The sequence below is a fragment of the Neovison vison genome, chromosome 13 (assembly GCF_020171115.1).
Source record: "Neovison vison isolate M4711 chromosome 13, ASM_NN_V1, whole genome shotgun sequence".
NCBI lineage: Eukaryota > Metazoa > Chordata > Mammalia > Carnivora > Mustelidae > Neogale > Neogale vison.
Genome location: NC_058103.1, coordinates 14,124,737 through 14,145,901, shown reverse-complemented (window position 1 = coordinate 14,145,901; position 21,165 = coordinate 14,124,737). Strand labels below are relative to the sequence as shown.

The 21,165-nt window shown below is 50.5% G+C and overlaps 2 protein-coding genes across 8 annotated transcripts in view; one reads left to right on the top strand and one right to left on the bottom strand.

The window, feature by feature from the left end:
• The window catches only part of NUMB (NUMB endocytic adaptor protein), a 191,448-nt gene extending 180,841 nt beyond the window's left edge, over positions 1–10,607 (top strand). For 4 of the 7 annotated variants that reach the window (XM_044232046.1, XM_044232049.1, XM_044232045.1 and 1 more), the window contains 4 exons: positions 2,181–2,474; positions 4,440–4,589; positions 7,466–7,612; positions 8,506–10,607. In XM_044232046.1, coding sequence (XP_044087981.1) covers positions 2,181–2,474; positions 4,440–4,589; positions 7,466–7,612; positions 8,506–9,221 — 1,307 coding nt within the window. In that variant the 3' untranslated portion in view covers positions 9,222–10,607. The remainder of the gene's footprint in view (positions 1–2,180; positions 2,475–4,439; positions 4,590–7,465; positions 7,613–8,505) is intronic. The other 3 variants (XM_044232051.1, XM_044232050.1, XM_044232048.1) reach the window with 2 other exon arrangements.
• Positions 10,608–10,700: 93 nt separating this feature from the next.
• Positions 10,701–21,165, bottom strand: part of PAPLN (papilin, proteoglycan like sulfated glycoprotein) — a 29,648-nt gene continuing 19,183 nt past the window's right edge. The window contains exons 20-26 of the mRNA XM_044232052.1: positions 21,006–21,130; positions 20,594–20,747; positions 19,948–20,085; positions 19,128–19,255; positions 18,905–19,013; positions 16,168–16,334; positions 10,701–12,820 (exon numbers count right to left, since the gene is read on the bottom strand). Of these exons, the coding sequence (XP_044087987.1) occupies positions 12,645–12,820; positions 16,168–16,334; positions 18,905–19,013; positions 19,128–19,255; positions 19,948–20,085; positions 20,594–20,747; positions 21,006–21,130 (997 nt within the window). The 3' untranslated portion in view covers positions 10,701–12,644. The remainder of the gene's footprint in view (positions 12,821–16,167; positions 16,335–18,904; positions 19,014–19,127; positions 19,256–19,947; positions 20,086–20,593; positions 20,748–21,005; positions 21,131–21,165) is intronic.

The window sequence follows — 21,165 nt, the reverse complement described above, 5'->3', positions numbered from 1 at the left end:
AACATTTGGAAGCTCGCAGGGGTAAGCTTTCTCACAGTCAGCGAGAACTCTTAGTAATATATGAAGACCTTCAGAACAAAGCTGAAAACCTAAACAAAGGCCTTTCCATTAGAGTGGCTTGTTTTGTGGCTTCTGAGGTGTTTACTGTTTCCATTACCGGCAGCTGGGGAGGAGGCTGAGAGGACATTTGAAGAAGCTACATTGAGGGAGCCTGACTGATAAGGAGGTCTCAGGGGCTGCTCACAGAAGCACAGTGCCCACGACAATGAAGTATCATAAGCATTACTCAGGATGATTATTCATTTAATTTGCCACAGTGATACATTAAATTACAATTTTAAGCTGGAGTCCCTAACATTTTGCCTTGTGTACAAATAGACTTATTTGTGGTTCAGGCTAATTTGTAGTTATCAGTACTATAACTCTAAAAAAGTTTTTTAAACCTTCTGTTACCCCCGCTGTTTAAAAACAAAATTGGGGAAATCCACATCCTAGAACAGACTTCTTATTCTGATGCATCTGATCTCTCTGAGAAGCAAATGCTACCAACGACCTACATCTTGAAGGAGGAAGTGCAGTTTCCAGGTTCAGGCTGCAAGAGGCCTGCAGATGGTGATGCTGGGTGCAGGGCGGGCAGAGAGTTCACAGCCATGCACTTCGTATTAGATGATAGCTGTGTTTTAGAGCTTTAGTGAAAAAAGTCCATAGATTTTGAGAAGCTAACTTACCTTCTTCCCAAAGCCTCTGTTAACTTTAGTGTGTGATTTTTGCAGAGTTGGTGAATTTTTTTCAGGTACACATGGCAGCATAGCAGAAATGCCTGTGCAAGTTATTCAGGAGTCTGTTGTCCAAAGTCGGGTTTGAGTGTATTGTAGAACTAAATGATAGGGCTCAGGAAAAATGCTGCGCATTCTTGTGTACAGCTAGAGTTGAAACCGACGAGGAATGTTTTGGAATTAAACCATTCAGTTTAAATATTACATTAATAAAAACTTGCTCATTTTTTACTCTATCCTTTTAGTTCTAAACCAGCCATTTTAGAGAATATCATTAGTCTACTACTGACTCAAACAACTCTAATTTTTAAGCCAGAAAATATATATTTTATTTGAAATTCTTGATTATGATTTTTTAAAATGTCTTATAAACATTACATTTGCACCAGATACCAAAGAATAAAAAACACCATGCTATTCTTAACAGAAAATTTAGTATGTATAGCTATTATTTAGTGGGCTTCAGTGATTTTTCAGACTGGGAGCATATTCTTTAATAACACCAAATACTCCTCCTCAGTACACATAGCACCTGCTGAAGTGGTTGAGTCCTAGCGTCTAGAGGATTACAGGCAGAGGCGGACAGAGATTTACCCCCACCGAATGGGACTCAGCTGGTGCTCACGTGGAGATGGTTATGTATTTAGGTATAATGCAGTTTAAAATTTTACTCCTGTATGGTTTTATTCTGATGAGCCACAGATGTACATTATTTATGATTTTAAAAAGACTGCTTTATGACATTCTTTAACATCTAATCTAACTGACACTTGCTTGGACCTTTCTGTCCCTGGCACTCCCAGCGTCCTCTGGGAGTGGAGTGAACAAGCATGAACAAGCATGAAAACTATGAATCATCATACTTTAAAGGACCTCACATAGGAGTTCACAGGTGTTAGGTTGTTTTGTTTTGTTTTGTTTTAAATCTTGGTCAGTCTTCAAGTCTTTTTTTTTTTTTTTAAGGTTTTATTTATTTATTTGACAGACAGAGATCACAAGTAGGCAGAGAGGCAGGCAGAGAGAGAGGAGGAAGCAGGCTCCCCGATGAGCAGAGAGCCCTACGTGGGGCTCGATCCCAGGACCCTGGGATCATGACCTGAGCCGAAGGCAGAGGCCTTAACCCACTGAGCCACCCAGGCGCCCCAGTCTTCAAGTTTTAAGTTATGAATCCCTGCATGAGAATCAAAGATCTAATATTTGTGTCTATGCCATGACGTGTAGTAGGGTATTAAACCTTTTATTTGTCTGAGCTGTAGATCTGAGCGCTGCTTTTAACCTGTCCTTTAAGAGACACATTGGGAAGGAGTTGGGTAAAAGGACCTAGGAGGGTCTGGAGTTCCTCCACTGTATAAGCTGGAATTATTGGAAGACTGCTAAGGTCCTCTTTCTCTTGACTTTCTTGAGCTGAAACAGATAAGACAGTTGTTGGCTCATCAGTGGCCCCTGGCAATGCTGCCCCGTCCCCGTCCTCTCCCGCCTCTCCCACTTCGGATGCCACGGCCTCCCTGGAGACAAACAATCCTCATGCCATCCCGCGCCGGCACGCACCCATTGAACAACTTGCTCGCCAAGGCTCTTTCCGAGGATTTCCTGCTCTTAGCCAGAAGATGTCACCCTTTAAACGCCAGCTCTCCCTGCGCATCAACGAGTTGCCTTCCACTATGCAGAGGAAGACTGATTTCCCCATAAAAAATGCAGGTAATGCAGCATCTGCCTGACTCACGGGTGCTCCAGCACAGAAGCGTTCTCATCACTTCCAGCGGAGACACTAATCCCGCCGGGCTAGCCACCCCTCTCACTCTGAGGCTGGTTGCTGGTTATATGTATCTTGTGTCGTTACCCCTAGGAGACTAAGGTTCATGCAGGGGGACGTGAATTGTTCATTTCTCTTCAACAAATAGGTGACAGAGCCATGATGGGAGTTCGTGGACCGAGCTGCAAGGCTTGCAGTTTGTCCTGGTGGAAGCACACTGCCTCTCAGCCAGCCTACTTCCAAACATCAAGGGTCTCGAGTTTCCGTTCTTATTCTACCATTTGGGACCCAACAGAGAGTTAATTTAAAAGGCTTTGGAAACACATCTCTTCAAATGGTATTACTGTCAGATGTACCAGGAGAAATAGATAAGTGCTCATTGTCTTTGTGGCTCGTTGGCTCCATACAGAGGAAACTCTAAACGGGTTTCCTGTTTAAATCGAAAATCTGTTGTTCATCAGAGACAGTGGGCTTGCTCACACATATCCATTACCTTTCAGAACTGCCACACAGGCCTTTGTGTGGCCCCTGTACAGCTGAGCCAGCCCTGGTAGCTCTATCCTCATCATAAGATCCGGAGCTAAAGTGTCAGATCTGGTCAGTGCTTTTTTGGGCTCTTTCTAACTTTGCTCTGAGACATGTTGAGCCAGTGCCCTAACAGGACATAAGGAAGGTGTGTGTCCCTGAGACACTCCCGCTGGTGATATTTAGAAGTTCAGAGAGTTCAGTTTTTTGACTGTTGAAACTAGACCTACCCAGCAGTTGGACTAGATGATTACTGAGGGTCTTTCCAGCTCTCAGCTTCTGTAAACACAGAAACTCCAGATGCTTTCAGGACCTCGTCTTCAGTTCTCCTCTGGAGCAGATGGGAAACAAAAAGCATTCTTCTTTTTCATAGCTGAGTGAAAGAAAGGTTCACATATTATCAGCTTCCCCAGTGATGCAGAAGTATCCTAGAGTCATTATTAAGAACAAAGCCTCTGGAGTCCTGGACCCCAGTTTGCTTTTCCATGTTATCACAGCTCATATACTTGCTACTTTGGTGTTTTTTGTTTTTGTTTTTAGAGCAGGGGGTGGGGAGGTGGAAGAAGGGGTTAAAGAGAGAGGGAGAGAGAGAATCTTAAGCAGGTTCCACACCCAGCTGGAGCCTGATGCAGGGCTCAGTCTCACATCCCTGAGATCATGAGCTGAAACCAAGAGTTGGACATTTAACCGACTGAGCCAGCCAGGTGCCCCTACACTTGCAGCTTTGGAAAAAAGAGTGATGACATGGTCGTAGCTTCTTACAGAGAAGAAGAGCTGCACTGCTGCCCCTGACTTGAACCCATTCCCTGATACAGTTACTGACTGGCTCCAGAACTGCACCCAGACCTTGGGAACTAGTTGGGAGACAAACAGGTTAGCGATGTCTTCCAGAAAGATCTAACTGGCAGAAAAAGAGAACACCAAGTTCTAAGTAGTTTCACACAGGAAAGGATATAAAGAAGTCTGGGGATTAGCAGGGAGGAGAATAGTCCTTAGTACATGAATTGTTGACATTTTTTATCAAATTTTTTGAAAATTTTATTTATTTATTTGACAGACAAAGATCACAAGTAGGCAGAGAGGCAGGCAGAGAAGGGGGGGAAGCAGGCTCCCCGCCAAGCAGAGAGCAGAGAGCCCGATGCGGGACTCGATTCCCCGACCCTGAGACCATGACCCGAGCCGAAGGCAGAGGCTTTAACCCACTGAGCCACCCAGGCGCCCCTTTATGTCACTTTTTAAAGCTGTTTTTATAGTCCCACTTGACAGTTGAGACTTTTCTTTCACAAATAAGGGATGCGTTATAAAAATGCCACCTAGTATCATACTGTTTTATTTTAGAATTATTCAGTTTTCCTGTCTGGAGCCATTTTTTGTTTGCCTTGCAGTGCCAGAAGTAGAAGGAGAGGCAGAGAGTATCAGCTCCCTGTGCTCACAGATCACCAATGCCTTCAGCACACCCTCTGAGGATCCCTTCTCATCTGCCCCGATGACCAAACCAGGGACCGGGATAGCACCGCAGTCTCCTGCCTTTCAAGGTTGGTACCCTCTTGGCCCGCTCAGTTCTCCTTGAAGCTTGTACTTCTGTGGCACAGCTCACTGACTGTTGGTTGGCACCCTGTGCTTCCCAAGAGCTGGTCAGACCCATTAATTTCCCTGTCTGATGATGTCTCAGATTCCTTAATTTCCCTGTTCCACAATGTCTTTGTTCTCTGTCCCAGTCCTGTTTCCTAAAATGTCTGCATTCATCATTCTGCATGTACCTATCATCTGTGATCCCCTTCTGTTACAAGCTTTTGTAGTCCCCCACACCCTGCTTTATTTGCCACTTAACCATTAAGAGAGTTTCCAGCTAGCTCTAGAAGCAGCAGTCATCAGAGTTGGTTCCAGTGTTTACCTTTTTTAAAAAAAAAATTTTTAAGATTTTATTTATTGTCAGAGAGCACAAGCAGGGGGAGTGGCAGCAGATGGAGAAGCAGGCTCCCTGCTGAGCAAGAAGCCTGATGCGGGGCTCAGTCCCAGAACCCAGGGATCTTGAGCCGAGCAGAAGGCCGACACTTAACCGACTGAGCCACTCAGGCGCCACACAGTGAATGTGTTCTTAGCAGAGTAGTTCCTTAACCTGGGGAGAATTTACTCCCTTCAGGGAAGATTTGGCATTCACTGGGGACCTTTTTGGGTGTGACAGCCTGGAAGGGGTGGTTGCTACTGTCATCTGCACAGAGGCTGAGGATGGTACTAAACATCCTTCAGTGCGCCCGATAGCTGCCCTCGTGACAAGGAATCAGTCATCTGGCCCAAATGGTCAGTGGTGCCAAGGCTGAGAAGCCCTGGACTAACCTCATCTTCCTCCTGTCACAAGAGGCTGTTAAAGAAAAAGGCACTTCTTCTGGCTCTTTAGTTCATCTTCTATAACAAGTGTCCTAAAATTTGCCTTTGTAAAGGCATTGAAGAGTTAAAAAGTTGTTTTCATAGATGCCGGGTTAATAGCTGGTTTTGACTCTGAAGTCCACAAAGAGTCTATATATAATTTAAATTACAGACTTTTAGAATTTGAGCTCTTATAATCACCATTTCTTTATTTGTTTTGAGAAAGAGCTCAGAAGTTTTTTGGTTTTTTTTTTTTTAAGATTTCATTTATTTATTTGACAGATCACAAGTAGGCAGAGAGGCAAGCAAAGAGAGAGAGGGAGAAGCAGGCTCCCTGCTGAGCAGAGAACCCTACGCAGGCCTCGATCCCAGGACCCTGAGACCATGACCCGAGCTGAAGGCAGAGGCTTTAACCCACAGAGCCAGCCAGGTGCCCCCAGAAGAAGTTTTGCTGTTGGAGACAGTACCCTGTCCTACCAGAGGAAGCTACTACATGCTTTCCTTCAGAGTCTCTTTTTAATAACAAAAAGAAAGAAAAAAGTCCATTATAATCATGCACACCAAATGGCTTTTCATTTCATGTAACAAATATTTATAATACCTATAGTAGGCACAATTTGTTGAGCGCTTATTAGCACCGTGGCTGCCACATCTTGGTAAGGACTCATGCATTTTCTCACCTCATTTAATCTCCACAACAACCCTTTGAGGTAAGCATTACAGATAAGGAAATTGAGGCTCAGAGAGATTGTGTAAATTGCCCAAATTGCAAAGCCAGGATACAAACCGAGGTCTCTCTGAATATCCTACCTGTTACATTCTGCTGCCTCTGTGCCTGTTTACAGTGGGATATACAGAACTGAATAGAACATAGTCCTTTCCCTGCCTTTCAGAAACTACCGGTCTGTGGATGAGCTAGTCTTTCAGACAAGCCCTGGGGTCAATAGTACCAGTGCTGTAAGTGTGGTTGCCTGCTCTCAAAGAGGGAGTGATTAAAAGCAAAGGGCAGGGAACAGTGCCTGCTTGTCTGCTCTGTACTAAATACGATAGAGGGCTGGGCTAAGGAACAGAAACTCTTGGAAAAGATATCTGGAGTAAAGGAGCAAAGGTTAAGAGATTTTAATAAAGAGAGAGGAAAGAATAATAGTACTTTGAGATATTATGAACATTACTGAGGGGGGAAATCTTCAAAAAAGAGAGATGAGATTAATTCTGTAGGGAATTACAAATTTATTAACCAAATGAAAACATATACCAAGTTTGATTTCTTGTTTATAGCGTGAGTATACGAGCCTTAGGGGGTTTTTGAGAGAATTAGATAGGATGATGCATTCTCAAGTAATGTTAATGAAGTATATTAATGATCATAAGGGATCATTATATTTAACCCATTGTTATTGTTGGCATCATTTGAACTTTTGGAAGAGTGGTAGGAAAAGGAAATGCTTTATCTACATCATTATACCAAAGGCCAAGCTATATCTGGAATAGATTTTTGCTGCTTGTTAGACAAAGCAGCTTTGTTCAGCTTAATTGGAAATTGTTTTTCTAGGCTTCATTTCCTCTCCCCCTGTCCCCTGTACACATTTTCCTAGAACGGTCATTTGACTTCTTTTTTTTTTTTAATCAGTGTAGCTATTTTATTTATTTTTTTTAAAGATTTTTATTTATTTATTTGACAGAGATCACAAGTAGGCAGAGAGGCAGGCAGAGGGGAGGGGAAGCAGGCCCCCTGCTGAGCAGAGAGCCCAATGCGAGACTCGATCCCAGGACCCTGAGATCATGACCTGAGCCAAAGTAGAGGCTTAGCCCACTGAGCCACCCAGGTGCTCCCAGTGTAGCTATCTTAATTACAACTTCTAATTCCCTCTTCGCCAAAAGGTTTGTGTATCCTTTGCAAGATGGCATGGTTATCGCAACATCAACATTTCTGTCTTGTCTGTTCCACCAGTATTGCACATTGGCCTGACTGACCCAGCTCCCGGGGGTCGCCCGTCCACCCTGCATGAATTAACTCCATCGATGTTGTCTGCTCCCATTGTAGCTAATGGCACTGACTCAGCCTTCCATGTGCTTGCTGCTAAGCCAGCCCATACCGCTCTAGCACCCGCAGCAATGCCTGTGCGTGAAACCAACCCTTGGGCCCATGCCCCTGATGCTGCTAACAAGGGAATTGCAGCCACACATTCGGGTAAGGTGGCCATGGGTGGTGGTGAGGATTCTGGGATCAGATGAGTGACGCCTATTCAGGAATCAGCCACTTACCTGAGTGGGAACCAGGGAGGAATCCTTTCAGGAACAGGATGATCCCTCCAGAAATAGATGGCGAAGGAGATAAACTCAAGAGATTAGATTCGGTAGTTCTTAGGGCTACGAAATAGAGCCAACCCCTAGAGCTTTCATAAAATACAGATTCCCGTGCCCTAACCTGAGGCAGCCACTGAATTTGGGTATGTGTGGACATGCTGTAGCAGTTGGAAACCCCACTTCCTGTGGTGGCAGGCCTACAGAAAGGGCTGCCAAAAGTACTTCATTTTTGTTTTTCTGTACTTCCCAGTTTTCCTATAGTGAACATTTGTTAACTGTAAAATCAGAACAAACTTTTTTTTTTTTTAGAACAATTTTTAAATAGTAATGAAGGCAGTTCACCTGAAGGATAATATGTGTCTGGAAGTGAGACAGGGGCCGTGAGGCATATGGCCAAGTCCCTGGTTATTTTTATTCTGTTAGAGCAGAAGATGAATCGCCTTGGGCCCTGTAGAGCATCTGCAAGCTAGTCTCTGTACCGTGCAGTACAGTACAGCAGTAGGAAAGGGTTTCTGATGCCGGCCGGTTGCCTTCGTTGCATGCAGTCGAGCCCCATCTAGACAGCTCCTCCGCATGGCTGAGACAGCAGCATGGTCTGACACATTCCCTTTGTCCTAAAACAATACCTCCTCAGCTGGTTGAAGAGACTTTTCTCCTACTGGCCAGAACCACGAAGTGTCCACATTTAGGATCAGTCACGTAACCAAGGTTACCAGGTAAGGAAAGAAGCCCCTAAAGATTGATTCTTTTGTCTCTCTCCATCGTGTTTGTTCCCAGGGACCGAGTGGGGTCAATCTTCTGGTGCTGCATCTCCAGGTCTCTTCCAGGCTGGTCACAGACGCACACCCTCTGAAGCTGACCGCTGGCTAGAAGAGGTGTCCAAGAGCGTCCGGGCTCAGCAGCCCCAGGCCTCCGCTGCTGCGCTGCAGCCAGTTCTCCAGCCGCCTCCACCCACTGCCATGACCCAGCCGGCACCGCCTTTCCAAGGCCATGCCTTCCTGGCCTCTCAGCCCGTGCCAGTGGGTGTGGTCCCACCCCTGCAGCCAGCCTTTATCCCTGCCCAGTCCTATCCTGTGGCCAATGGGGTGCCCTATCCAGCCCCTAATGTGCCTGTGGTGGGCATCACTCCCTCCCAGATGGTAGCCAACGTGTTTGGCACTGCAGGCCACCCTCAGGCTACCCACCCCCATCAGTCTCCCAGCCTGGTCAAGCAGCAGACATTCCCTCAGTATGAGACGAGCGGTGCTACTGCCAGTCCCTTCTTTAAGCCGCCTGCTCAGCATCTCAACGGTTCTGCAGCTTTCAATGGTGTAGACGATGGCAGGTTGGCCTCAGGAGATAAGCACACAGAGGTTCCTGCGGGCACCTGCCCAGTGGATCCTTTCGAAGCCCAGTGGGCTGCATTAGAAAGCAAGTCCAAGCAGCGTACTAACCCCTCTCCTACCAATCCTTTCTCCAGCGATTTACAGAAGACGTTTGAAATTGAACTTTAAGCTGTCTCTATGGCTTACATATTTTGTCTGTACTTAGGCAAGGGCAGGGGCAGAGGTCAAAGGAGCAAAGGGAACTTTGTGTTCCCAATCAGTATACTTTTCACTAATCCCAAAGGTCCCAAGGAGCATGTCCAGGCAGAGTGTGCTAGGAAAGGTGATTTTTTTTAAAAAATGGTAAAAACATTCCTAGAGAAGAGTTGTCTTGCAGTTAGGCTAAAGAAGTCAAAGAAATGTTGCCCTCCGTCCCCTTCTTTCTCCCTCAGCCCCTTACAAATCTCTGGCAACAGAGAGGCAGAAGTATCTGAACAGGAATTTGTATTCAAAGCACATTTACTGGAATATAAAACACAACGGGAAGCAAAACAGTCTCCCTTTGTTTTTCAGGCCATTCACGTGCCGCCTCTCAGTACTGGCCTGTCAGGTCAAGAACATGGTAGCCTGTGCTTGGGCTGGGGACGAGAGGCAGGCTGTGCCGCCAGAATTCCCAGGAGGGCACATCAGCAGCTGCCCAACAGAGCTATATTTTAGGGGCAAAGTTGAGCTTCCACTTTGAGTAAGAATAAATATTATAAATATATATCAAAAAAAGCCAAAATCTTTATTTTTATGCATTTAGAATATTTTAAATAGTTCTCAATATTAAAAAGTTGTATGAGTTGTAAGTAATCTTGCCAAAGGTAAAAGGGTTAGCTGTAAGAAATTGTACATAAGATTGATTTATCAGTGATGCCTATCGAAGCGGAGAGAGGAAAGGTTGGGAGGTACAGATGGGATCCTAGCTTACTTGGTATCATTCATTGTAAGTAGCACATTGCAGCAACAATCATGCATATGACCAATACAGTCACTAGGTTGTAGTTTTAAAGAAATGAAAGAGCAGTATTGTCCTGGTTTTGAACCTGTGATGAAATTCTAATGTCATTATTTTAATGGACTCAATCTAAGTACACTCTATAGAGAATATGTATTTTCTTTTCCGTACTGCTGCAGTTTATGTTAGTCCTCTACTTAACACTAAGGTGACAATGACATAATCACGTCCATTGACGGGAGCACAGGTTACTGTATTGGTTTGTCATGTGGGTCTTGGTGGGTTTTGTTTTGTCCTTTATGTTTTGTCCCCAGGAGTTCCGTGGGGATGGAGATTGTAGTTTCATTAGCCGTGCGTGCGTCCATCCCCCGCCCCCCCCAAACCTGTGGTGAGCAGAGCATCCGTTGCCAGCTGTGGCTTCTTGACCTCTGGTAACAACATGAGATCCCATCTCATTTTTACTTTTGAACGTTGGCCTTACAATCAAATGTAAGTTATATATATTTGTACTGATGAGAATTTATAATCTGCTTTAACAAAAATAAATGTTCGTGGTAGAAGCTTTTGCCTTTGAAGGGCTGGTCTTTCCCCTTTTTTTTATCAGCAAATATGTTGCCTTTTAGTTCTTTTTGGTCTGTTCTGCTGTTCGGCGGCTGCTACGGAACTCTGGTTTGGTAGCTAGATCTTGTATTGGGACTAGTGTACTTGTTTTATTGAAGTGTAACTGGCACACAGTGTTAGTTTCAGGTGTACAACATACCGATCCAACAGTCCGTACATTGCACAGTGCTCACTAAGTGATCACCATCTGTCACCACACATGCTGTTACAGTATTATTGACCTTATTCCCTGCGTTAGACTTTTCCTCTCCGTGACTCCTAACTGGAAGATTCTACCTCTGGATTAATCCCCTTCATCTGTTTTGCCCATCAGGACTGGAATATTCTTAAAATTCACTTTTGTGTTTATACTTGAGGCTTTGGTTGATCTAAGCATATCTCTGATGTCAGACTCTTGCTGCTCAGATTGTGGTCTGAAACAGGAGCATGGACTGCACCGAGGAGTTGAGTAGAGGTACAGACTCTCAGCCCACCCTCCCCACCCCCAGCCTAGTCGGCAGAAAATACCCTGGAACAAGGTTCACCTGAAAGGCCCTGCTGGAGTGGTGAGCCTTGGATACATACTATAATCACCTGAGGAGCTTTTAAAATCCTCACCCTGGCCCCTACTCCAGGCCAATAAATCAGAGGGGGGGGGACCCCCAAGTTCAGTTTTTTTTTTTTTTTTTTTTTTTAACCAAAAATAAAAGCTCCCAATGTGGAAGAGGGTTGAGAACCACTGGTCCAGCTTGTTAGTGTTACTCTTTGCTATAACCTGAGCCCAGTACTCTGACTAGTTCTGGGAAGAGCTAGCTACCCTCGAACTTCCCTTCTGAATGATGTTGCCAATTGGGGAGAACTGGGGAGTCCAAGAAAGTAGCCCTTAGTTTCCAGTTTGTATAGCAAAACTAGCCATGGTAAATGAAAGGGGATCCTCCTCTGTATTTTTTTAAGTGGAAAGAAAAAAAAATGCCTCTGCCCCTAATCCACGTTTCCTGTATTGACTGAGAGGTAGACCAAGAAGTGTCACTCCCCCGTGACGCAGTTTCTCTTCCAGCCAGTGTGGTGGTAATAAGTCAGCTTTCCCCGTAATGCCTGCCTATCCTATGTCCCAGAATAACCTGTCAGGTTCAGCTGGTCCTCTGGAGGATGTGTAGAATCCAGGCCTCTTGTCTAGCGGCAGCGAGGAACAGGAGGTTCTGAGATGGAGGCGACTTCTGCCACCTCCAGCCATTTCTGAAACTACTTCGTTGTTCATACATGGCCTTCCCCTTCTTCTCTCCCCTGTCCTGCCGGTGCCAGTTTTGAATGGTCTGGTTCTGCCTCACAGATTCCTGCTGGGGGAGGAGAGGCTCCCCGCTGGTCACTGTGCAGAGCGGGTCAGCTCAGTGCAGGGTGAGGGGACCCTCACAGCCAGGCTCTGTGCGTCGGCCTCCAGAGGGGGACCTTTCCGGAGGAAAGGAAGGCGCTGCTCCCCCAGTTCGGCCATGCTGACGGCACCAGCTGCTGCTCCTTCACCCCATCCCCGTGCTGCACTCGGCAGGAGCTCTCACGGGCATGCCGTTGACTGTCCTCACGGGGGGTTGAAGCTGCCCGCCCGGAAGGGTGAGCGCGACTGGAGCAGTGGACCCGCTGTCTGACCCGATGTGCGAGGGCGTTCTAGCAAAGAGAAATGACCTGACCCGGCAGGCGTTAGTGTGCCCGGGAGATACATGGTAACTTCGAAACCCTTCCACACCTCCCCACCCAGCTTTCAATGAATTGAGAACCCTGGTAACTTGCTTTAGAACCCAGTGAACGGATCCTGCGTAACAGAAATGAGGGAGGAGGCCGGAAAGGGTGGCCTTCTCCAAGCAGATGCCTCTTGACAGCTGCCTGTGGTGGCGGAGCGCGAGGTGGGTGCCGGCCAGGCAGGGCGGCCTGAAAGGGCCCCTTCTCTAAAGGACAGATCCCTTTGCCAGCCGGAGGCCACAGGCCAAGGGTTGCTTCGGGACCAGGCCCGCGGCCAGCCTTCATCCCTGCTGCCAGACAGGCTGAGCGGGAGGCTGGAAGCGGGAGCAGCTGGCGCAGCAGAAGCTGGAGTAATACTCGTTGCCGCAGAGCTGGGCCTTCAGGATCAGATCACAGTTGGCGAGCTCCGGCTGATCCGCACACTCCCTGCCGAGGGCCCCGGACTGGCCGGGCAGCGCTGCAGAAGGAAGCAACAGGGGACCGAGGGGTAAGGAAGCTGTGGAGGCTGAGAAGTCCCACCTGCCCTTTCTTTGCCTTAAAAGGAAAGCAACAGTAGGAGCGCCAGGTTTCCAAAAAGCACAGTCGCTCTGTACTCTTTAACACCTCTGTGCAGCCCCCAGCCGTCGGCCTCACGGGACAGGCCGGGGTCCTGCAGCCTCAGCCCAGGACAGACTCTCAAACCTTGACTCCACGTGATGACTCATCCCTCGAAGTTAACTCCTGCCCTCGAGCTTGTGACCTGCAGAGCTGGATGACAATTGCCTTCGCTCTTGGATTGGCAAGGAAAGGGGGGGGGGCACCCACCCTACGTAGAACGGACTTGGACTAGAGCTGTCTCCTTTCTCTCGTTGCTGATTCCTTCTAACCTCAAAGGGTTTGTGGCTCCTGCAGCCCGTTTATCTCACTTCGTTCCCCATCTTCCCCGTTCTCCCACTTCCCCCAGAGAGAGCCAGCGAGCTCTTAGGCAAGGTGATGAAGAGAACAGCCTTAGGAGCCTTGGCTCTAACACTGCCGCCCCCTCCAAATGTGCTAGGAGCTTCGGTGCCTTAAAAACCCTCGGGAGAGAGGCACCTGGCGAGCTAGGGCTGTAGAGCAAGGGACTCTTGATCTCAGGGTAAGTGAAAGAAAAAAAAAAATTCTGAGTTTTATCCCACTGCTTCATCTTGGGACTGAAGTGGCCTCATCTGGTTAATTTCCCTTTTCTTTCTGGAAGGGGCTCTTCTGACTCAGCTGGGTTAGGCCTGAATAGCACCTTCCCTAAAGTCAGACCTCACGGCCTGATCTTTATCTCCTCTCCCCCTCCTTTCTCCCAGAATACAAGAAGATCATGCCTGGGTGGTACTTGATTCCATACAGATCTGGGATATCAGTATAATGACAGCACTAGGCCCGCCTTTAAACAACGGGTTTGAATTGTGTGGGTCCATGTTTGTTTGTTTGTTTTCACTAAATACTGTACAATACTGTAAATGTATTGTCCTTAGGATTTTCTTAACATTCGTCTAGCTTACTTTGCTGGGGATACAGTATGTAATACAGATACAGTCCGTGCTAACTTACCAGTAGAGCTTTAGTCAACAGGCTGTTAGTAAAGTTTTGGGGGGTTGAAGTTCTATGTGGATTTGACTGCACAGACGTTCCTCAGGAGTCATTCATACCCACATTAATATAAATATCAGGCCATTTATACATTAAAAAAAAAAATCAGTGACTTTGGTATGGACTTGCTCTCAGCAGTTGCAGCCCTGGGGCCTGTCAAGGGCCTGAGGGTCGGTGCCCAGCACGGTGAGGAAACACGCCAGCTCTGGAGCCAGACCGCTGAGCTCCGTCCTGGCTTTCCTGCTTCCCAGCGGGGTGACTTTGGGCCAGTGACTCCAGCTCTCTGCCTGAGTGGAGACGGGAACAGCTCCTTGGGCACACGGTGACTGCGGCTAGAATTGAGTGCTGAACTGTGCGGTGCTAGCCCACTCCCTGTCCTTCAGAAAAGGAGGGAGCCTCTACGTTTTATCCGTCTGGTGTTTTTTGTTTCTCACCCCGGTCTTTTAGGCAGGAAGGTTGAGAAATCCTCAACAGAAGCATGTCCCTTAACCAGAGCGTGACTAACGTGACTAACTCAAGGCCCGCTCACACTAATTCCAGAACGCCACCAGACCACAGATCGGGCACAGGGAGGCGGCGTCAGGCAGTGAAACCCTACAGAAAGCATAATCAACAAAATGAGTACAGAGAGAGGGGCAAGACAGCTTCTAGTCAAGAAAGGTGCCCGCAAAATAGAGGAGCAACACCCAGCAGAGGGCAGGAGAACGGTGTCGTGTCCAGGAGGCGGCCCACGCCGGACACTGCGGCCTGCGACTACACATCAGCAGGCGCCCACCAGACTTTGCTGTCAGATGGGTTTCTGATGTAGACGTGTCTGCAGTGAGGCACAAACACGAACACTGGGTCCTCGGACAGCTCTTTCTCACACTAGTCCGCATTCCGGCTCGTCTCGGGTCTCGTTAGGTCTGGTTGGTTTGTAGACAAGAGATCGGTCTGCTGGGCAGGGAGGAGAGAAAACCAGCCCCGGCGGTCTAGCACTTTAGTGAAGGTCAGGCCTTCCTGCGCCCCTGCACTCTGTCACCAAGCCTGAGCACCTAGCGCTGTCCCAGGGGCTGTCCTAAGCAGCTCAGACACTGGAAGCCTGCATGTCAGTCTGATTCACTGAGCAACGTTTCTACCGCGGACTTGCAGCCTCTAGCGCTGGCCACTCCCCACCTGCAGCACAGCAGACAGCACGGGAGAGGCCCTCCTGAAAAGTCCGCCTCCGGCCTCATGAGCGCTGGCGGCTCAGCCTGGGGCTCTGCCCTGCTGGTCCGTCCGTGGGCCCAGACCAAGGACCCATGAAAGGGCAGGCTAGGCAGAGGGCAGGCCTTCCCCTTCCCCTGGCCCCCTGACTTAACTTTACAGCCCTTGTGAATCCAACATTAAACCACAGTCTACCGTACCGATTTTGAGATGAGCTGATTTTCCCATTTTAACAGCTCTCAAATTGGACTGCATCTGCTTTGATGGTGTCTCAGCGCTGTGTGTCATTGAACAGATGGAGCAGCATTTTTTTCTTAGTGGTGTGACACCGCTTTACAACATGGGCCTTAGGTTCACTAATATTCAACTCTGAGCAAGAGCTGGAGAACACAAACTGCTGAATAATACAAGTAAAATTCTGCCAGTTACTGGAATAATCATTTAAGGAAAAGAATATTAAATACGAGGACTAGGGTCTAGTCCCAGCTTAGCCCCTCATTGGCTGTATGGCTTACAGAAACGCCACATACGGTCTCTGGATATCTGCCTCATTTGTAAGATGGGGACACTAATCCCTGCCCTTTCTGGGTTACATGGTCAGAGAGCCATAAAGGCAATTTTCAATCTTAGGACCATTTTTTGCCGCACTGATTCGAATGGACGCATTTAACAGCCTCTCCGCCATAAGTACTATAATGAAATTCCAGTCAATCCTATTTCCTCGGAATCAGTAAGTCTAAGTGATATTTGACATCACCTGCTGTTCCCAGAGTCCTCCCTCCGCACCATCCCCTTCACCCTCACCACAGCTCTCCCAGGCGGTGAGGTTGCCCGCTGCACCGGGGAGGAGGGAGGCTCAGGAAGGTTGAGCCCTTTGCCACAGGTGACACTCCCAGGAACTGGCAGAGTGAGCCAGTGACCCCAGCAAGGGTCCCCCAGGCCGCAGAGCCTGCCCTCCCTGCCCCGTGCAGCACAAACCCAGATGTCAGGAACAAGCAAGTCCCTGGGTAAGCCCCTTACCCGGCGGGACCACCCTCACATCGGTGCTGCGGCTCACTGCCTGGCTTCCGCGGTAGGCGCTGCACGTGTACGAGCCCTCGTCTCTGGCCTGCAGGTTGTGGATCAGCAGGGTCCCATCTGGGGACTGGTAGACGCGATGCCCGTCGGCCCGCACCGGCAGCCCATTCCTGGGGGGGAGAGGACGCTGGGAGAGCCGGCCAGGGCCCAGGAGGGGACAAAGGGAGGAGGTAATCGTTGTGGGCAGATGACCCTCACCTCAAGAAACAGATGGGTCAGGGTGCCCAAAAGAACATTCTCATAGCAAAGTCACTCAAAAGTGAGGTGAACTCACTGTAACTGAGCACGCTGATCTAAGTTATTGTGAACCTACCTCTTGATCCACAAAGGAACCCTGCTCTCACTTTTCATCAGCAAAGGTCTCTTAGGGGGCATGTGGGTGGCCCAGTTAGCTTAAGCCTCTGCCTTCGGCTCAGGTCATGGTCTCAGGGTCCTGGAATTGAGTCCCACATCAGGCTCTCTGCTCAGCAGGGAGCCTGCTTTCTCCTCTCTCCCTGCCTGCCTCCCTGCCTCCTTGTGATCTCTAATTTTTTTTTTAAAAAAAAGTTCTTTTAAGCAGCCATGAGGCCGGGCACTGGTCTAGGGTACAGGTGTTTAGGGGGTCTTCCCTGAGGATGACCTAGCTGAGCCCTGACCTGAGGAGGAGCAGCCGGCTGGTGAAAGGGAGAGCAAGGGGACTCACAAGCTCAAGGGGCGGCCATGGTCAGAGCAGGGAGGGAAGTGGGCACAGCCTAGACAGGACTTTGGCCTGGACCCTGCAGGGGATGGGGGGGTGTGAGCTAAGTAGGATGGACCAAGTATCTGTCCTTGGAAAGGCTCGCTTCCTGGGTCAAGGACAAACCTGAATGCAGAGAGCCCGGAAGTGGCCACAGCAGACGTGCACACGTGGGGGAGGGTCTGATTTGTGAGGTGGGGGGCAAAGAGATGAAGGAAGACAGAGGTTCAGGGCTTGGGTTACTGGGTAATAGTGGCGCCTCTCCACCACGGGGAGATCCAAAGTAGGGAAGAGGGCTGAATGGTGAAGGCTCTTTTCCACTCTTTTGCATTTCGGGTGCCCGTGAGATACCAGGAGGCGATGGATTTGGGGTCTAGACCCAGACACTGTATCAGCACTGCATGACCCAGGAAGCCACGTGCCAAAGAGGTTACCCAAGGTGAAGTTAGATCAAGAACCACGGACAGCCCCTGAGGTGCACCAGCCTCTGAAGGACTGGTGTGAGATGAGCCAGCCAGGAAAATGGAAGCAGTGACCAAAGAAAGAGGACGAAGGCCAGAGGACAGGAGTTTCCCGAAGCCGAGGAGAGGGAGCATGTCGGGAAGTGCACGCAGTCGGCGGAAGAGCAGGTCACGTGGGGGCTGAGATTTGTCCAGAGGATGTAGGGACAGGGCAGTGTCCCTGAAGCGGGGGTGATGTGAGCCGCTGGGAGTCGGGGGTGAGCAGGTGGAGACCACCAGTGTGAACAGCCGTGCTGTGACGGGGAGACCAGAAGAGGCCAGAGTCTGCGGGGACATGGGGGTCAGAGCAGGGTATCTTTCGTTTTGCTCTGAAGAGGGGAATCCTGCATATGTTTGCTGCTAGGAAGACCAAAGAGAAGCAAAGAAGATACAGGCCTGCTAGAATCAGCGGAGGCCAGACCCGGTCAGGGCAGGCTTGCATGGAGCGCAGCTTCTAGAAGACTACAGAGGCTCCCGGCCGCACAGGCCCCTTCCGAGCCTGACATCATCTCCAACACCCACCTCTGAGGCTTGTTCAGGAACAGCCTTCCCCTCCGCAGCCTTCAGGGCCCAGACAAAGTCACGTGTGTGACCCCCTCTTCCTTGATAGCTCCAGAGAGGAGGCAGCCCCGTCCTCCGGGCACAGATAGCACTGAGGGCTGATCTCTGGAGCTCAGCGGACCCTGGGCCCTCTCCTACCTGGGGTGTCTGGGGGGCTCAGAGCACACCAAGAGCCCCAGAGCCTGGGTGATTCCTGACACATGGCAAGGAGGAAGGGGGCAAAAAAAGGTTTGCTGAGGGAATGAATAAAAGAGAGACTAACGTGGAATAAAACACCCCTGAAGTCTCCAAAGTTGAGTCTAGCCCAGGGTTCTCAACCCCAGCGGGAGAGTGCGCCACTCGGAGGACATCAGACGTCTCTAGACATCGTCCTTTGTCAGGACGGGAGGGAGTCCTGCTGGCATCTAGTGGGTAGATGGCCTGGATGCGGCCAAACACCTCACAATCCACAACACAGCCCCGACAATCAGGAATTATCCAGTCGGGGCACCGGGGTGCCTCCTGGGTTAAGTGGCCGCCTTTGGCTCAGGTCATGATCCCAGGCTCCTGGGACTGAGCCCCACACCCAGCTTCCTGCTCAGCGGGGAGCCTGCTTCTCCCTCTCCTTCTCCACCCCAAAGACTTAGATACCCGCTCACTCGCTCTCAAATAAAATCTTAGAGAAAAAATTATCCAGCCTGAAATATCAATAGTGCCGAGCTTGAGAAACCCTGGTGTAGCCCAAGCAAGAGAGACCAGTCCTACGGGGCCTCGCTGTCAGGAAGAGGGTGCTGCGGCCCCCCCACCGGAGGCAGGAGTTGAAGAATGAAGGGTGGGAACCGCACTATCCCTGCAGAAAGCTGGGCCACCTCCCAGCCTCAGGGTGCGGGTCTGAGGGCCAGGCCGGCGTGGACTAGAGCCTTACCTGGACCATCTGATGTTCACACTTTCTCCTGTCACCACACACAGCAGCCTGGCCGTGTCCCCCTCTGGCACCATCATAGTGGAGGGCAGCTCTTCGATGGTCAGCTCCCCTAGGCCCAGGAAGGAAACATGGTCAGCCACTTGCTAATCCTGGCCCACCTGCGCCGCCTGACCTCAGAGGTCACTAGCCCCACTCACCCTTCCGCCCAGGACTGCCACCTTACCCAAAACTCTGAGCTGGACCCATCTCTGGTCTCGGTCCTGCCCATTGAAAGCAACACAGGCATAGAAGCCACCATCTTCCATAGCCACGTGGCTGATGACCAGAGAGCCATCAGGCTGTAACTGGTGTCTGGGGACAAAGCATAGTCAGGTGGCTCCATCCCGAGGGGACTGGCAGGGTCTTCCCTGCAGAAGGCCGAGTGGGCCCTACTATTCCGTGGGGTCTGAGCAAAGGGCCATCTGACCTTGGACCCTGAGGTCCTCCAGCTGCTGGCACTCTCACGCACTTGGAGGTGCGCGACTTTGAAGCCTGGCAATAGAAAAGCCCTTTCAAGCTTCCGGATACGAAATAATTCCAGTGTGGGTTTGTGGTTCTCACTGTCCTCATTCCGTAGGCCCAAATCTTGGTTCTGCCCCTTAGGAGCTTTGTGGTGGCAAGCGCCCGTGTGTAAAACAGGGATAAGAGCCACGTTCGTCAGGGTGGCTCTTGGGCAGAGGGGACCACGGAGAGCGGAGAACAAGCCTCGTGCTCATAACGGGTACATGTCAGCTGTTGTGATTACAGCCAGAAATGGGTCTGTCTCCGTTTTGTCCCTCAGCCATCACCCCTCCTTAGCTGGCCCATTACTCCTGCCCACTCACCCCTGGAAAGACCCAGAAACCCAAATGTCAGTTGGCCCCAGGAGCACTGCGGCCCCGCAGCATCTCTCATGAGCCACTGGGTCCTGCTCAGGACTGACAGAGGTGGCGCCTGGCAACGGTCTGCACGGGTCAGGGGCTGGAGGTGGGACAGGAGAACTAAGAGAGGAGCTGAACACAAACCTGGGGGAAGAGAGGGGCTGCCCATCTCTCTGCCACTCAATGGTGGGGGGCGGGAAGCCCTCAGCACGGCAGGTCAGCCGGGCCCGCTGGCCTGGTTGGGCGTCCACCACCCTGGGCTGGTTCCTATCCAGAAGCAGCCTGCAGAACACCCCCCCCACACACAGCCATCAGGGGGACCCTTTGCACAAGCCCGGCCCCCTTCTCTCCTTCCAGATTCAGCTTCCTGACAGCTGCCTCATTCGGGTCAGGACGCCACCACAACCATCTGGGACTTTCCTGCCTTCCCTGCCGCCTGCCCCCACCCCTGCCCCAGAATCTTGACTGTCACCTCCCTGCCCTGCACCTCTGCTACTCAGTCCTTGACTTGGGCCTTCCAGCCCTCTGCAACCCTTCTACAAACGTCCTTCAAGGCCTTGCAGACCCTCTAGTTCCTGGTGCACTTCCCCTCCCTCAGCTCCTGGGTCCTGGGCCTTGGATCCCCCTCACCTGTTTGGGGAGGGGCGGAGGGCTCCCCCTCATTTCTCTCATCCTCACCGAGCAGACCCCTGTGCCCCACCCCGCCCCCTCCTTTCACCACGAAGACCCCCATCACCCCTGGGCCTCCAAGTGGGGTATACCCAGAGCAGGACGGCACTGCTGGAGTTACCTGGTCGTGGGCCGAGGCTGCAAGGAGGAGACGGCCCCTGGGCCCCTTCTGTCCCCCACTAGGCTGGAGTCCCAAGGAGTGTGGCCCTGAGCTGGGTCCCTGGTCCGAGGGAAGTGCCTTGGCTCAGCCTCAGACAGCACGGCCACATCACCCCCTGCCAGGAGGCCAGAAGAGGTGAGCTATGCGGAGAATGTGGCCGAAGGAAGGGGGAGGCGCGTGAAGCTGGCCGAGGACATGTGGAAAAAAGAGTGCCCCAAAGGGCGAGACCTCCACCTGGGCCCAGCTGGAGCACAGGGTCCCTGCCGGCAGGAAGGGCCGTTCCAGCGCCCGCGCACCCAGGCGCAGGCCCTCCTGGCCACGGCCTCCTGCCTGGGGCCCACGGGAATCCCCTGCGCAGGGGCGCAGGACGGACCTATGACACGAAGCTGGATCTTCTGAGAGTCACCATCCGGCCTGCTGCCACCACAGCTGTAGATGCCAGCGTCCTCTGCCCGCAGGGGACTGATGACCAGGGAGCCATCAGGCTGCAGCTTGTGCCTGAGCGAGGAGGCGGGGGTCTGAGCTCTGGCTTC